The sequence below is a fragment of the Neovison vison genome, chromosome 5, assembly GCF_020171115.1.
Source record: "Neovison vison isolate M4711 chromosome 5, ASM_NN_V1, whole genome shotgun sequence".
In the NCBI taxonomy this organism is placed as follows: domain Eukaryota; kingdom Metazoa; phylum Chordata; class Mammalia; order Carnivora; family Mustelidae; genus Neogale; species Neogale vison.
This window is the reverse complement of record NC_058095.1, coordinates 96590791-96606624: the sequence shown is the minus strand read 5'-3', so window position 1 is coordinate 96606624 and position 15834 is coordinate 96590791. Positions and strand designations below refer to the sequence as shown.

Below are 15834 nucleotides of genomic sequence, written 5' to 3'. Positions count from 1 at the left end.
AGGATTTAGATAGGTATATTTTATAAATTGTAAATAGTGTACCAATATGAGCTGGTAAAATAGAGATTTGGGATATTTTGATAGCCTTTATTTTATACCTCATAAATAAATTCAAAGAACTCTTCATACTGTTGTATATTCTCAAAAGGTATTTCCTTGAGAGTAATGCTAATGTTTTCTAAGGCTTAATATAATGCCTGTGAATATTAAAGTTTTTCCTGTTGACATTACTCTACAAAAGTCTACTTAAATACATTTTTTAGAAGCATATCATGAGTTTTTTTCCCATTCTGGGATTGACTGCACATTTGAGTCACCTGGGGGCCTTTAAAAAAAACTTAGCCTGAATCTTAGCCCCAGAGATTCTCATTTAGTTGGTCTGGAGTGGATCTAAACAACAGTATTTTTTGTGAAAGTTACCCAGATATTCTAATGTTGCAGTCAGGACTGAAAATTTTTGATCTAGAACTAAGTAGGTGAGTTGGTTTCTTTTTTAAAAGATGAAGAGTATATTCATGATTAAACAAATTGTTTTTCTTATGAAAAATTTAAATCTAACTTAGGTTACAGTGACTACCATACCTCCCATCACTCAGAATTATCATCATTTATCAAGATTTTGCCTTATTGGCTTTATCTTTTTTGTTTTAATCCCCCCCTTTTTTAATTGCTAGGGTATTTAAAGCAGATTTTAGACATCAGGCATCTTGCATTTAAATTTTTCTTACTTAATGGCATTTTATTTAATTGCAGTACCATCATCACACCTTTAAAAAAAAAAATTCCTTAACATCATAGAATACCCAGCCTGTAATGAAATTTCTCCTTGTCTTAAATATTTCTTTATAGTTGTTCTCTTTGAATCAGGATACATGCCAGGTCCTGGTAGTACATTTAGTTTGTTACCTTTAAGTTTATTAATCTCTTTCCTCTTTTTTTTTTTTTTTAATCTCTTTCCTCTTTTTATCCCATTTTTGCCTTTTTAACATTAATTTGTTGCAGAAGTTGGTTGTCTATAGAATGTCCCATATTTTGTAGTTTTCTCTTTGCTTCCTTGTAACTATCTTGTTCTTCTCCTGTATTTCCTTAAATAGAAGTTAGTTCTAGACAGGAGGATTTATTAGGTTCAGCATATTTTTTTGGTAAGCATAATTCTGGTTGTCCCAGTTTTAGTGATACTAAGATAAATAACTTCAAAGAAACAGCTTACTCTTTCCATTATCAAATTCCCTATCAACCTTACGTCTAATGGTTTTATCCAACAGTGAATTGTTAACTGAATGAGAGTGTTCATTAAAGGTGGCTAAATGGTGATTTTCTAGATCTAACATTCCTTCCATTGCTAGAATTCTTCTGTAATGAAGAACTTTTCACCTAGAAATAGCAGCTAGGGTTGTCCTAAAGTACAGTATTTACAGGAAAAACAGAATGAATGTTTTTTAATTGTCAGTTTTCACAGTAAGAAATTTCAGTGAGGATATTTTTGAGTAAAAAATTTAATGTGAAATAAGTTTGATTATAAGATTGTTTCCTAGTATTGGTTCTGTAACACTGTGGGATTCTCCACAGAACATTATGCCACAGAACATTACTGCGTAAATCAAGTAATGATGGTATTGCAATTCCAAAAAATTTGGGGGGTTACTGGACTGAGGTTAAAGAGAATAGTAGTAGGTGATGAATGGAATGAATAAAGGCAGTGGGCAGAGATAGTATATCTTTGGTGGACTGTGAAATTTGTTTGTATAGGACATTTTTTTCTCTTTGTAATACCAGTCTGAATATTACATTAAAATGTTTATGCTATGTGAGTTACACTTGCTGAATAAAAAGCTGTTTAGATACACTACTAGTTTTACTATCAGTATAGCCTAAATTTTTTCAAGGGAATGGTAACTAGCAATCATCAGACATTTTGAAAATTATAAGCATGACTTACTTAAGTCTAAATTTCTTTTAAAAGATGTTTATTGAACACTTTCAAATGCCAGTTACCATTTTGGGAATCTCTCTCTGCTTCATGTGTATTATTAGAAGAATCTAAATTCATGTTAGACCACCTGTAAATTAAAAAGCTCCCCAAGGTGTCATTTTGTTTCTTAAGAGCACGGTAGTAATTTTAAGAAATGACTCTTGTTATCAGGGTATTCAAACATTATTTACTTAGGAACCCTTTCCTCCTGGAATATATTAGAATGTGGTATTGCGTGATGATTTTTCATGGAAAGAGGATAATCTCCCCGTTCCTGCAGATCAGAGATTTAATTTGATTATTAAGCTTCTCTTCTAGAATATAACTTCTTGGAGGTGCCAGCCTAACTAGTAGACATTAAGAGGTTTAGCTTAGTAAGTTTTTTTTTTTTTTTTTAATGGAAGATTTGTTTACCATTTATGATTGGGGATAGAACAATGTAAGATGATGGCATCTTGATATCCTATGTGTGACCCAAATTCTAAAATTCTGTTGGTATTTAGAGACATCCTTCTTCGAAATATATATTCTACCATAGTCATTATTACTTAACTAACCATTAGAATTCTTTTTTTTTTTTAATTATTTATTTATTTGACAGAGAGAAATCACAAGTAGGCATAGAGGCAAGCAGAGAGAGAGAAGAGGAAGCAGGCTCCCTGCTGAGTAGAGAGCCCGATGCGGGACTCGATCCCAGGACCCTGAGATCATGACCCGAGCCGAAGGCAGCGGCCTAACCCACTGAGCCACCCAGGCGCCCCTAACCATTAGAATTCTGTCTGCCCTTAGACATCTGTGTAACTGTTTTCATTATGTAAAATTTAGTGTTTAGAATTCTAAGTCCCAACAATACTTCCATATCATTGCCTTTTGCCTCAGCCTTTTAAATTTTATTGTAGGTTCTTAATTATGTTTCTTGTCTATTTACATTTAGGGGTACACACACTCCTGTTGTTAATAGTGGCTCACTGTGGCAGTGATTCTTACCTCATGGGGGAAGAGATGGCAAAGGGATAGGAAGATGTAGTTTAGAAAATTTCCATGTGATCCCAGCTCCTACTTTGAGAATTCTAGTCCTAAAAAATACTTACAAAGTCATTTGAACTGTGTTACTTAGCTATGTGGTATATAAGTTTCTTATTTCAGAAGCATTATTTATAATTGTAGAATATTGGCAAATACAGATAAGCATAGATGGCTGATACTCCTGTTACCTTCAGATGACCACTTTTGATATTTAGTAACTCTTCCCAGATCTCTGTATTTTGACCAAAGTAAGGTCATACTTAGTAGACTGCGGTATAATTTGCTGTTTTCAGGTAACAGTCTTCATCTTTCCATGTCAATAAATGCTCACCTCTTTTCATACTCAGACTGTATTCAGAGTAACTTGATCTTGTATTTCCTATAATTCCAAGTTAGCTGTATTCTGAAGGCTTCCTTAGTTTGAATTCAAGAAAATATTTCCCCCCAAATGTCATTATAAAAATCAGCATCTGATCCAGAGAATACACATTGCCTGTGATTATGTTTCTTAATTCCCTTTTACTCTAGTGAGGTCCTTTTTCTTCCCACCCCACTAACTCAAGAGATGGCATAGTTCTAGTTTTAAGTACAGATGTAGAAAATTTCATAATAATGAATGTTTAAATTTTATTTTTTATATTTTAATCTAATAGTTCTCTGGTTTTTGTTTTTTAAATATATTTTTTATTTCAGCAAAACAAGCTATCAATCAGGGGAGATCTCCAGTTATAATAGACAACACTAATACACAAGCTTGGGAAATGAAACCATATGTGGAAATGGTAAATATGTGATATGAGAAAGTTTTTTAATATTTTATTCTTACCAGTTTTTTCATACTCTGAAATTTTGGTTACTTTGATCTTCATTACATAAACAATTGTCCCTGTTTTCTAAAGAGATGTGTTCATTAACTTAGTTTCTAAAAAACTGGGAATGATACTTACTAAGAAATATGCTCATCTTGTTAGTTTTGCCTGGACTTGAAGACAGTAATTCAAAATTGTCCAGTTATGTGGTCTTAATATTTTGGTGAACAATATTATTTAAAAGTAAAATGTTTCTTGGTCGAACAAATTTAGATATATTGTCTAAATGGAACTTCTATTTATCTGCCTTCTTTTTTACTTTAAGAAGTATTCTCTGGGTTTTTGTTTTCTTCCTTTCCTTTGTGTAGGCCATAGGAAAAGGATACAGAGTAGAGTTTCATGAACCTGAAACTTGGTGGAAATTTGATCCTGAAGAATTAGAAAAGTAAGGCACTCAAATTTTTTTGAATCCTTATCTTTGAAAAGTTTTTTTGAGTCTTCATCTTTTTTTTCTTTTCTCCTTTACACAGTCAGTTTCTTTACTATATACTAGCTTTTGCTTGTTGAATGTTTACTCTTTGTGAATGGGGACTACTACTTACTTTCTGTCAAGAGGAACATTGACTTAAATTCAGAGTTTCTTGGGGCATATTTCCATGGTCAGTTTTACTAAATTTTCCTTGTTAAGTGTGTGTGTTACTTTTTCCTCTGTAAATTCCTACATTGTTTCATGCTATTCATTCACTATTGAATGCTAGTGGAGATCCAGAACACTTTGAGGGAAAAGTTAGAACTTTTCCTTCTGGTTTTGAGTAGCCCACTTATCTGCATTGCCCTTCAAACTTTTCTTCCCATTTTAGGTCTCATCACCTCTTTTCCTGGGGCTTTCATCTTCTTTCTCTTTTCCATCTTTACTACTACAGATTCATAGTCCAAGACCCTTGTAATCAGTGTGTTTTAGAATTCAGGGTTTGTTTTTGTTTGTTTGTTTTTTAAATAGAAAGGTAATATAGTACATATGCATAATCATAATACCCCTAGCTTGGGGCAGCATGCCATAATCACACACATCTTATTTTTCCTGTAGCAAGTCACTACTAATCCTCTGATTAGATAAGAAAGATTCTGCATAATCTAATGTTTGTTCTGAGTAGATTGTGCTGCCAAAAGAGTACAGATTTGGTTAGATTTTGTGCCATACGAGTCAACAAAATCTGAAAACAGAATTTTCAGACCATTTTAGATTTCAAACTTTGTGGTGAGCGGTTGAGGACTTATATTACTTTCAACCCTGGCTATTTGTGTTCACCTTTATCCCTTTCCCCTCATGTCACTAGTTTTCCTATGACTTTTTTTCTTTCTTTGTTTTTATTCTCCCTCTCTTCTTTTCTGTAACAACTTTGAAATGTAATTCACATACCTTACATTTTATGCATTAAAAGTGTACAATTACGATTTTCGGTGCAGTCGGCTCTTGAGCAGTGCAGGGGTTAGGAGTGCTGACCTTTGGGACAGTCAAAAATCCAAGATAATGGATTTTTGAGTCTGTTTTTGATGATGACTTTTGATTTCCCCCAAATCTTGACTACTAATAGCCTACTGTTGACCAGAAGCCTTACTGATAACATAAACAGTTGATTAACACCTGTTTCACATGTTACCTGTATTGTGTACTGTATTCTTACAGTAAAGTAAGCTAAAAAAAAGAAAATGTTATTAGGAAAATCATAAGGAAGAGAAAGTACATTTATAGTACTATACTATGTTTACTTCTTATTTTTTATTTAAATTCAGTCCATTAAAATACAGTATTTTATTAGTTTCAGAGGCAGAGTTTAGTGATTCATCAGTTACATTTAATACCCAGTGCTCATTACATCACGTGCCCTCTTAGGTCCACTTACATATGGCTTTTTTACTGTGCTGTATTTATTGAAAAAAGCCACATGTAAGTGGACCTGCCACTGTTCAAACATTTGTTGTTCAATAGTCAACCATATATGCACAGAGTTGTGCAGCCATCACTTCCTTTTTTTAAAGACCAGTTTTTTCCTCCACTCAGCTTGCCCTCTTTCATCTTAAATGTTATTCTGTGTGTGATGTTCAACTAATTTCTTTTCCCCCACCTTTTATTCATTTTGTTACCCTTTTTTCCCTTTCTGATTTGCACACCATGTGTTCATATGTGAGTAAAACAGATAGATTTATGAGTAACTAGTACTATTCATCTGCTTCTGTGTGTATAATACACCTCAGTTAGAAGAGATGGAAGTTTAAAAACTAAAGCTGTTTGAGTTATGCAGAATAAATGAATTGATGAAATACAGTTAGGCTTCATTAATATTTGAGGGACTGTTGAAGTTTATTAGAATTCTTAATATAATTGACTTTACAAAACAAAGTCAGTTTAACTGATATGCAGAATAGTTTGACAGATTTTTTTTGGTAAATTGATGGAATTACCAATTTTGACATCTTGTGGATTTAGTCATATCTTGTCAATTTCAACTTCAGATCCCTCTTTTTCTTTTTTTATCTTCTAGTCCTTTTTGCTTTTTCTTCTCATTTTGAAAATAAACAAAAACAGTTTAAAAAGTAAACATTTTCTTTGTATCTCTTTTCTGGGAAAAATTAATTAGCATTAGTAAATCTAGAACTATAATATTAAATGTAAAATATGTTGCTATGTGTTTTGCCATGTCCAAGTCAAGTTATAGAAAACTACAAGGGTAAAATAAATTGAAAAGTGTTTTTTAAGGGTCAAAAATAATTTTAAACCACTTTTTGTTGTTAGAATTAAACTCACATAAAATGACATAAAATATAAATACACAGCTTAACAAATTTCTTGTAAAGGCAGATACTCACTTAACCATTATATAGGAATGTTACCAACACCTCAGAAGTTATATGAATTCCTTTTCCCAGTAATAATTCCCTGGTAATTGCTTCCTTCTCTTTAATATACCTTTTTTCTTTATAATTTTTAAATGTGTCTTTTTTTCTAAAACATGTTTTGCCTAACACCATAGGTTTTTTTTTTTCAAACTTTATATAAGAAAAATACAGTATGTGTTCACTGTGCCTAGTTTCTGTCACTCAACATTACGTTTGTGGAATATGTCCAAGTTGTTATATTTCTAATAATCATTTGGTATTGGTAATAAATTTTAAAAACGCAAAAGGAAGTGTCTTAACATAACTTTGAAAAGTAATAAATATTTCATACTGATTTTTGTAATCCTAGAAGTTCACTCAGTTCCTCTATAATTCCCAATACACTGTCTCATAGTCTTTGATTTTGTATTAAAAGAGGGGGGAAGATTAACTCCGTGGTTCAGTGAATTGATAGTTAGTTTTATGTGACAAAGATATTACCAGTTAACATTTTGCTGTGATTTGTGGTATCTTTAAATCTTTAAAAAATATTATATTGTTAAAATTTTTGAGAGCCAGTGTAAATTTTTTTTTGTTTAAAATGTGGGTGAATGAGTTGTATCTTTTAGTATTTATTTGTAAATATAATTTAGAATCTGTACTCTGTTACTCTAAAACAGCTTAGTCTCTAAACCTAGACATTCTAAAGAATTAAAATCCTTTTCTTTTTTGGTAGGAGGAATAAACATGGTGTATCTCGAAAGAAGATTGCTCAGATGTTGGATCGTTATGAATATGAAATGTCCATCTCTATTGTAATGAATTCAGTGGAACCGCCACACAAAAGCACACAAAGACCTCCTCCTTCACAGGGGACACAGAGGTGGGGAGGCTCTCTAGGCTCACATAATCAAGTCTCTGTTACAAATAATTATTAAACTGGCTATTTTCAGCTAACACATTTGTTGCTTGCCCTTGAAAATAATTAGTGAGCCTGTCTTGAAGTTTAAATAGTTTAAACTTAAAAGAAAAAAAAAAGACTATGTTGCCTCACAAAGGATGTTCCCCACAAGTTGTTTAAATCCTAAAGTGTAAATAAAAATTATATAAAATTGTTTTTTAAATGCTTTTATAATTTCTTGTTGTAATTCCCTTGGGTTATTATGAGAACACCTTAGTGGAGTGGGTAGGACCTAGAATAGTTTTTCTACAACCGAGTTTTTAAACCAATTGTATCTATTTTGTAAATAATGTTGAATTAGTTTTATAGCTCTTACCTAAATCTAACTTTTCATAAAATATTAGTATTTTTTCTTAACTACTTAAATATATAAGAAATACTTGATCTAGGCACCTCAGTTGATTCATTATACAGGTCAAAGTATGTGCAAATTCATCTGTATGACAGAAATATTTCTAAGTTATAATTAGCATATCACTTAATTAAATTCTCCATCAAATGCTATACAGTAGTAGGTGTATCAACCACCTGGGTGGTTTTCTCCATAATATACATATTCATAATATATATACCCATATTCATCACCCTTCTCAAACCATCCCCCTGTCCCTCCACACTCCCCAATTTTGGAATGGATAAATAGGGAAATCACTGTATACTTAGAAAAAGCTTTTCCGGTTATTCTGATATCACTTTTCTCTATTTAACAGTATATAATACTAATATAAAAACTATTTTGGACACATTCTTAGCATTAATGGTAAGATTTGTCTTGTAGGATATTTTATTTCTCCTCATTTCAGGTTTTTTGTTGACGAGCTATCTGTCTTATTGAATAGTTTATTAGATTGTGTTTTGTCACTTAAAATTTAAAAGCTGAGATGGAATTCATTTCTGAGACTTTATAATTCATCTTCATCTTTGATTTGCTCTTTTTAAGGAAAAAGCCCCAGCTGGTTACATGCTATTAAAAAAAAAAAGTTACGATCCTTCAGATGTTTTACATGATAATATTTCATGGCCCATTAACTTTCTCCTAACCCAGCACATCCTAAATCGAGTAATCTTTCTTCTGTTGTTGTTTAAACCTTTTGCTGTTCTTTTCAACTTTACTTTAAATATTCTCCCACATTTATATATTACTTTTTAAGTAATTCTAAGTGCGAGTCTCAAAACTAAATACAATACTCTCAACAAGGTCTGTATTACATTGCCTTTAGGGAGATAAGAATATGATTTCTATTTATTTGTACTATTCACTGCTGTTTACATTTGAATGGATATTAGTTTGCTTTATTTTGTTTAACACGTGTTTGTATGTATTCATCTTAACTAAATATGATATAGTAAATATGCTAATTCATGTTTTGTGTGTAAATGTATATATATTTATACATATACACATTTTCTTCATCTGCTATTTTCATGTATTTTGTTTCAGAGTAATACTTCTTGGTATTTAGGCTTGTGTTTTCCAGTATTTTACTGTGTACATTAGCACAAATTGAAAATAGTGCAGAAGGATTTAATTTGGGGACAGGAGAAACAACTGTTAGATATTATATACTGTGTGTTCCTTTCCCTCTGTCTTTATAAAACTATTGGGAGTAATAGTGCTATGAATCTATAGTTTATGATTAATAGATGCAAAATTAGCACAACTTATTTTAAGGAAGTAGAGAATTACCTTTGAAAGTTACAAATTATAAAGAAATATGTTCATGTTAGACAGTAGGTCTGAAATAAATTTCCAGATTTTATCATGGGTCAGCTTCATCTTTTAGTACTTCTGAGTACTTAAATAATCATGTAGAGATCATTAATCATTGCTGATTTATTTTAGTGTAAATCCATATTGTGGCAGAGAAATTAACATTCTGAAAAACTTTGAAGGTTTTTTTTAAGAACTGAAAATTAGTAGTTCCTCTAAATATATTAAATTAATAGTTCCCCCATTAGCATTCTGGTCAATTTTTTAATTTTTTGAATGATAATAATCATGAGTATGCAATAAAATATACCAAAATCAATGTCATAAGTCATTGCTTTAAGTCTATAAAAATCTTTAAAAATCAAAGGAATTTACTGATTAAAGATACTTCATCAGAATTTTTCTTGTATTCAGATATTCTTGGGTTTTTTCTCCCCCAGTTAAATTCTTAATGGAATAGCCCCCAATTGCTATGCCCCATTCTAAGTTGGTCTCCATCCCAGAGAATAAATGCAGCATTAGTCATCATATTTAACTAAGATAAAATACTTTAGTTAAGCAGAATGCAGCTTAACCTAAGTTGTTTTTTTATAGGCTTGGTATAAAAATCACTTCCTTTTTGATAAGCAAATTTATAGTTTTCTATATGTCATAGTCCTGCTAACAAAAATACTTCATGTGGTTGTTGAACTGTTGGTACTGCTTTTTAAATAGGTAATCTTTATTTTCCGTATTCACCTTTTCAAAAGAAAATTTAAACTTTTTAATATTTTATGTCTGTTTTAAAGTAAGATTGTTTATAAAAGATTGGGTTGTATTTTGTTGTTGGAGCACTAGGGTGGATTTAAGTATTTGAAGTTCGGTTACTTCTTACCTAATTAGTAAAGTTTGTGGAATTTTCTAGTTTCATGTATAGGTAACTTCTAGAAGAGTTTATGATTTCAGAGGATGTGAAATACTTATTTTGACCACATTCGAGTTTTTGTTGCAGAAATGTCTGATTTTCTGAGCCTGATTTTTAAAGTATTTATGAAGAAAATTGGTGGTGTTCTCTTTGTAAATGCGAAGAATGTGGTTGTTTATATATTAGTGCTTTGATCAGATAGGTTTGCTAGTCTTCATTGAAGTTTTATTTAGTATTCTAACATAAATGCAGTAACCGAGAATTTGTTATTAGGGCTGAAGATTGTGTGTGTGTGTGTGTGTGTGATTCTAACATTTGCAACCCATTAGAGTAACACCTTAGTCTAGAGTCATAACAGTATTGTTTAGTTTTGTTACAGTAACCATTCAGAATAAATATTTAGTAGTAGCAGAAAAAGAAGATTGAGTTAATGGTTTTAAAGTTAAATTTTATAGGTTATAATTTATAAATAAAAATTTTTTTCCATTAAAATTGTTAGATGTAATTTTTGTGAATTTACAGAGGAAGGAGTGATTTTGTTTTTTTTTTTTGTTTTTTTTTTTTTTTTGTGTGTTTTTTTTTCCCAATTTATTTATTTTCAGAAAAACAGTATTCATTATTTTTTCACCACACCCAGTGCTCCATGCAAGCTGTGCCCTCTATAATACCCACCACCTGGTACCCCAACCTCCCACCCCCCCGCCACTTCAAACCCCTCAGACTGTTTTTCAGAGTCCATAGTCTCTCATGGTTCACCTCCCCTTCCAATTTACCCAAATTCCCTACTACTCTCTAACGCCCCTTGTCCTCCATGCTATTGGTTATGCTCCACAAATGAGTGAAACCATATGATAATTGACTCTCTCTGCTTGACTGATTTCACTCAGCATAATCTCTTCCAGTCCCGTCCATGTTGCTACAAAAGTTGGATATTCGTCCTTTCTGATGGAGGCATAATACTCCATAGTGTATATGGACCACATCTTCCTTATCCATTCATCCGTTGAAGGGCATCTTGGTTCTTTCCATAGTTTGGCGACTGTGGCCATTGCTGCTATAAACATTGGGGTACAGATGGCCCTTCTTTTCACGACATCTGTATCTTTGGGGTAAATACCCAGGAGTGCAATTGCAGGGTCGTAGGGAAGCTCTATTTTTAATTTCTTGAGGAATCTCCACACTGTTCTCCAAAGAGGCTGCACCAACTTGCATTCCCACCAACAGTGTAAGAGGGTTCCCCTTTCTCCACATCCTCTCCAACACATGTTGTTTCCTGTTTTGTTAATTTTGGCCATTCTAACTGGTGTAAGGTGATATCTCAATGTGGTTTTAATTTGAATCTCCCTGAGGGCTAATGATGATGAGCATTTTTTCATGTGTCTGATAGCCATTTGTATTTCTTGATTGGAGAAGTGTCTGTTCATATCTTCTGCCCATTTTTTGATGTGTTTGTCTGTTTCGTGTGGGTTGAGTTTGAGGAGTTCATTATAGATCCTGGATATCAACCTTTTGTCTGTACTGTCATTTGCAAATATCTTCTCCCATTCAGTGGGTTGCCTCTTTGTTTTTTTGACTGTTTCCTTTGCTGTGCAGAAGCTTTTGATTTTGATGAAGTCCCAGAAGTCTATTTTCGCTTTTGTTTCCTTTGCCTTTGGAGACGTATCTTGAAAGAAGTTGCTGTGGCTGATATCGAAGAGATTACTGCCTATGTTCTCCTCTAAGATTCTGATAGATTCCTGTCTCACGTTGAGGTCTTTTATCCATTTTGAGTTGATCTTTGTGTACGGTGTAAGAGAATGGTCGAGTTTCATTCTTCTACATATAGCTGTCCAGTTTTCCCAGCACCATTTATTGAAGAGACTGTCTTTTTTCCACTGTATATTTTTTCCTGTTTTGTCGAAGATTAATTGACCATAGAGTTGAGGGTCCATATCAGGGCTCTCAACTCTGTTCCACTGGTCTATGTGTCTGTTTTTATGCCAGTACCATGCTGTCTTGGTGATCACAGCTTTGTAATAAAGCTTGAAATCAGGTAAGGTGATGCCGCCAGCTTTATTTTTGTTTTTCAACGTTTCCTTAGCGATTCGGGGTCTCTTCTGATTCCATACAAATTTTAGGATTATTTGCTCCAGCTCTTTGAAGAATGCCGGTGGAATTTTGATCGGAATGGCATTAAAAGTATAGATTGCTCTAGGCAGTATAGACATTTTAACGATGTTTATTCTTCCGATCCAAGAGCATGGAATGGTCTTCCATCTTTTTGTGTCTTCTTCAATTTCTTTCATGAGTGTTCTATAGTTCCTCAAGTATAGATCCTTTACCTCTTTAGTTAGGTTTATTCCCAGGTATCTTATGGTTCTTGGTGCTATAGTAAATGGAATCGATTCTCTAATTTCCCTTTCTGTATTTTCCTTGTTAGTGTATAAGAAAGCCACTGATTTCTGCACATTGACTTTGTATCCTGCCACGCTGCTGAATTGCTGTATGAGTTCTAGTAGTTTGGGGGTGGAGTCTTTTGGGTTTTCCATATAAAGAATCATGTCATCTGCGAAGAGAGAGAGTTTGACTTCTTCATTACCAATTTGGATACCTTTTATTTCTCTCTGTTGTCTGATTGCTGTTGCTAGGACTTCTAATACTATGTTGAACAAGAGTGGTGAAAGTGGGCATCCTTGTCTTGTTCCTGATCTCAACGGGAAGGCTGCAAGCTTTTTCCCATTGAGGATGATATTTGCTGTGGGTCTTTCATAGATAGATTTGATGAGGTTCAGGAATGTTCCCTCTATCCCTATACTTTGAAGCGTTTTAATCAGGAACGGATGTTGGATTTTGTCAAATGCTTTTTCTGCATCAATTGAGAGGACCATGTGGTTCTTCTCTCTTCTCCTATTAATTTGTTGTATCACATTGATTGATTTACGAATGTTGAACCATCCTTGTAGCCCAGGGATGAATCCCACCTGATCATGGTGGATAATCTTTTTAATGTGTTGTTGGATCCTGTTGGCTAGGATCTTGTTGAGAATCTTAGCATCCATATTCATCAGTGATATTGGTCTGAAATTCTCCTTTTTGGTATGGTCCTTGCCTGGTTTGGGGATCAGGGTAATGCTGGCTTCATAGAAAGAGTCTGGAAGTTTTCCTTCTGCTTCAATTTTTTGAAACAGCTTCAGGAGAATAGGTGTTATTTCTTCTTGGAAGGTTTGGTAGAATTCCCCAGGGAATCCGTCAGGTCCTGGGCTCTTGTTTTTTGGGAGATTTTTGATCACTGCTTCAATCTCGTTATTAGATATCGGTCTATTCAGGTTGTCGATTTCTTCCTGGTTCAATTTTGGTAGTTTATATTTTTCCAGGAATGCATCCATTTCATCAAGGTTGCTAAGCTTATTGGCATATAACTGTTCGTAGTAACTTCTGATGATTGTTTCTACTTCCTTGGTGTTAGTTGTGATCTCTCCCCTTTCATTCATAATTTTATGAATTTGGGATTTCTCTCTTTTCTTTTGGATTAGTGTAGCCAGTGGCTTATCGATTTTATTGATTCTTTCAAAAAACCAGCTTCTAGTTTCATTGATACGTTCTACTGTATCTCTGGTTTCTCCCTCATTGATCTCAGCTCTAATCTTGATGATTTCCCTTCTTATGTGTGGAGTTGGTTTGATTTGTTGTTGATCCTCCAGTTCTTTAAGGTGTAGAGACAGCTGGTGTGTTCTGGATTTTTCAATTTTTTTGAGCAAGGCTTGGATGGCTATATTTTTTCCCCTTAGGACCGCCTTTGCTGTATCCCATAGGTTTTGGACCGAAGTGTCTTCATTCTCATTGGTTTCCATGAATTGTTTCAGTTCTTCTTTGATCTCCTGGTTGATCCAAGCATTCTTAAGCAAGGTGGTCTTTAGCTTCCAGGTGTTTGAGTTCCTTCGGAACTTTTCCTTGTGATTGAGCTCCAGTTTCAAAGCATTGTGATCTGATAATATGCAGGGAATAATCTCAGTCTTTTGGTATCGGCTGAGTCCTGATTTGTGACCCAGTATGTGGTCTATTCTGGAGAAGGTTCCGTGTGCACTTGAGAAGAATGAGTATTCTGCTGTTTTAGGGTGGAATGTTCTGTATATATCTATGAGGTCCATCTGGTCCAATGTGTCGTTCAATGCTCTTGTTTCTTTATTGATTTTCTGCTTCGATGATCTGTCTAATTCTGAAAGAGGCGTGTTAAGATCACCTACGATTAGTGTATTCATATCAATATGACTCTTTATCTTGATTAACAGTTTTCTTAAGTAATTGGCTGCTCCCATATTGGGAGCATAGATATTTACAATTGTTAGATCATCTTGGTGGATAGTCCCTTTAAGGATTATGTAGTGTCCTTCTGTATCTCTGACTACAGTCTTTAGTTTGAAGTCTAATTTATCTGATATGAGAATCGCTACCCCAGCCTTCTTTTGAGTCCCATTGGCATGAAAGATGCTTCTCCACCCCTTCACTTTCAGTCTGCGTGTATCTTTAGGTTCAAAATGGGTCTCTTATAGACAGCATATGGATGGGTCCTGTCGTTTTATCCAATCTGCAACCCTGTGCCGTTTTATGGGTGCATTGAGGCCATTCACATTGAGAGTGATTATTGATAGATACGTTTTTATTGACATCGAGTTACCTTTGAAGTCTTTCTTTCTGTAGACTGTCTCTATATTTCTGTTCAATGCTATTCTTGGGATTTTTCCTCTTTTATAGAACCCCCCTTAATATTTCCTGCAGTATCGGCTTGGTGGTTGCATAGTCTTTTAAGTCTTGCCGGTCTTGGAAACTCTTTATCTCTCCATCCATTTTGAATGTCAGTCTTGCTGGATAAAGTATTCTTGGCTGCATGTTCTTCTCATTTAGTGCCCTGAATATATCTTGCCAGCCTCTTCTGGCTTGCCAGGTCTCTGTGGACAGGTCTGACGTTATTCTGATGGGCTTCCCTCTGTAAGTAAGGAGCCTCTTTGCCCTGGCAGCTTTCAAGAGATTATACCTACAATTATAATTTCTCAATTTGACTATCAGGTGTCGTGATGTTTTTTTGGAGTGTATAATCTTGGGTGGAGACCGTTCAGCCTCTAGTACATGAACGCTGGTTTCATTCGCGAGATTCGGAAAGTTTTCATGAAGGACTTGTTCCACGACATCTTCTAGACTTCTTTCTTTCTCCTCCCCTTCAGGAATTCCAATAATTCTGACATTGGAACGCTTCATGGCATCACTTATTTCCCTAATTCTGCTTTCGTGGGATCTAAGCTGTTTGTTCCAGGCTTCCTCCTGATCCTTTCTCTCTATCTGTTTGTCTTCCAGATCACTAATTCTATCTTCTGTCTCAGTTACCCTAGCTTTGAGAGAGTTTAGATTGGATTGGAACTCATTGAGAGCATTGTGGACCTCCTCCCTGGTAGCTTTAAGCTCCGCCCTAACATTGTGAACATCCTGTCTGGTCGCTTTCAGTTCGGCTCTAATCAATTCTGTTTGGTCATCCATGGCTTTCTCCAACCTAGCTATTGCCTGGATAATTGTTAGCCTGAATTCTCTTTCCGACATATTGTC

The 15834-nt window shown here is 34.1% G+C and overlaps 1 protein-coding gene across 4 annotated transcripts in view; it reads left to right on the top strand.

Annotated features, from left to right (window-relative positions):
• N4BP2L2 (NEDD4 binding protein 2 like 2) overlaps positions 1–15834 on the top strand; it is an 81538-nt gene that overhangs the window by 13970 nt on the left and 51734 nt on the right. For 3 of the 4 annotated variants that reach the window (XM_044249560.1, XM_044249561.1, XM_044249559.1), the window contains exons 4-6: positions 3692–3780; positions 4176–4252; positions 7421–7567. In XM_044249560.1, coding sequence (XP_044105495.1) covers positions 3692–3780; positions 4176–4252; positions 7421–7567 — 313 coding nt within the window. Of the gene's footprint in view, positions 1–3691; positions 3781–4175; positions 4253–7420; positions 7568–15834 lie in introns of those variants that run through there. The other variant, XM_044249563.1, reaches the window with a different exon arrangement.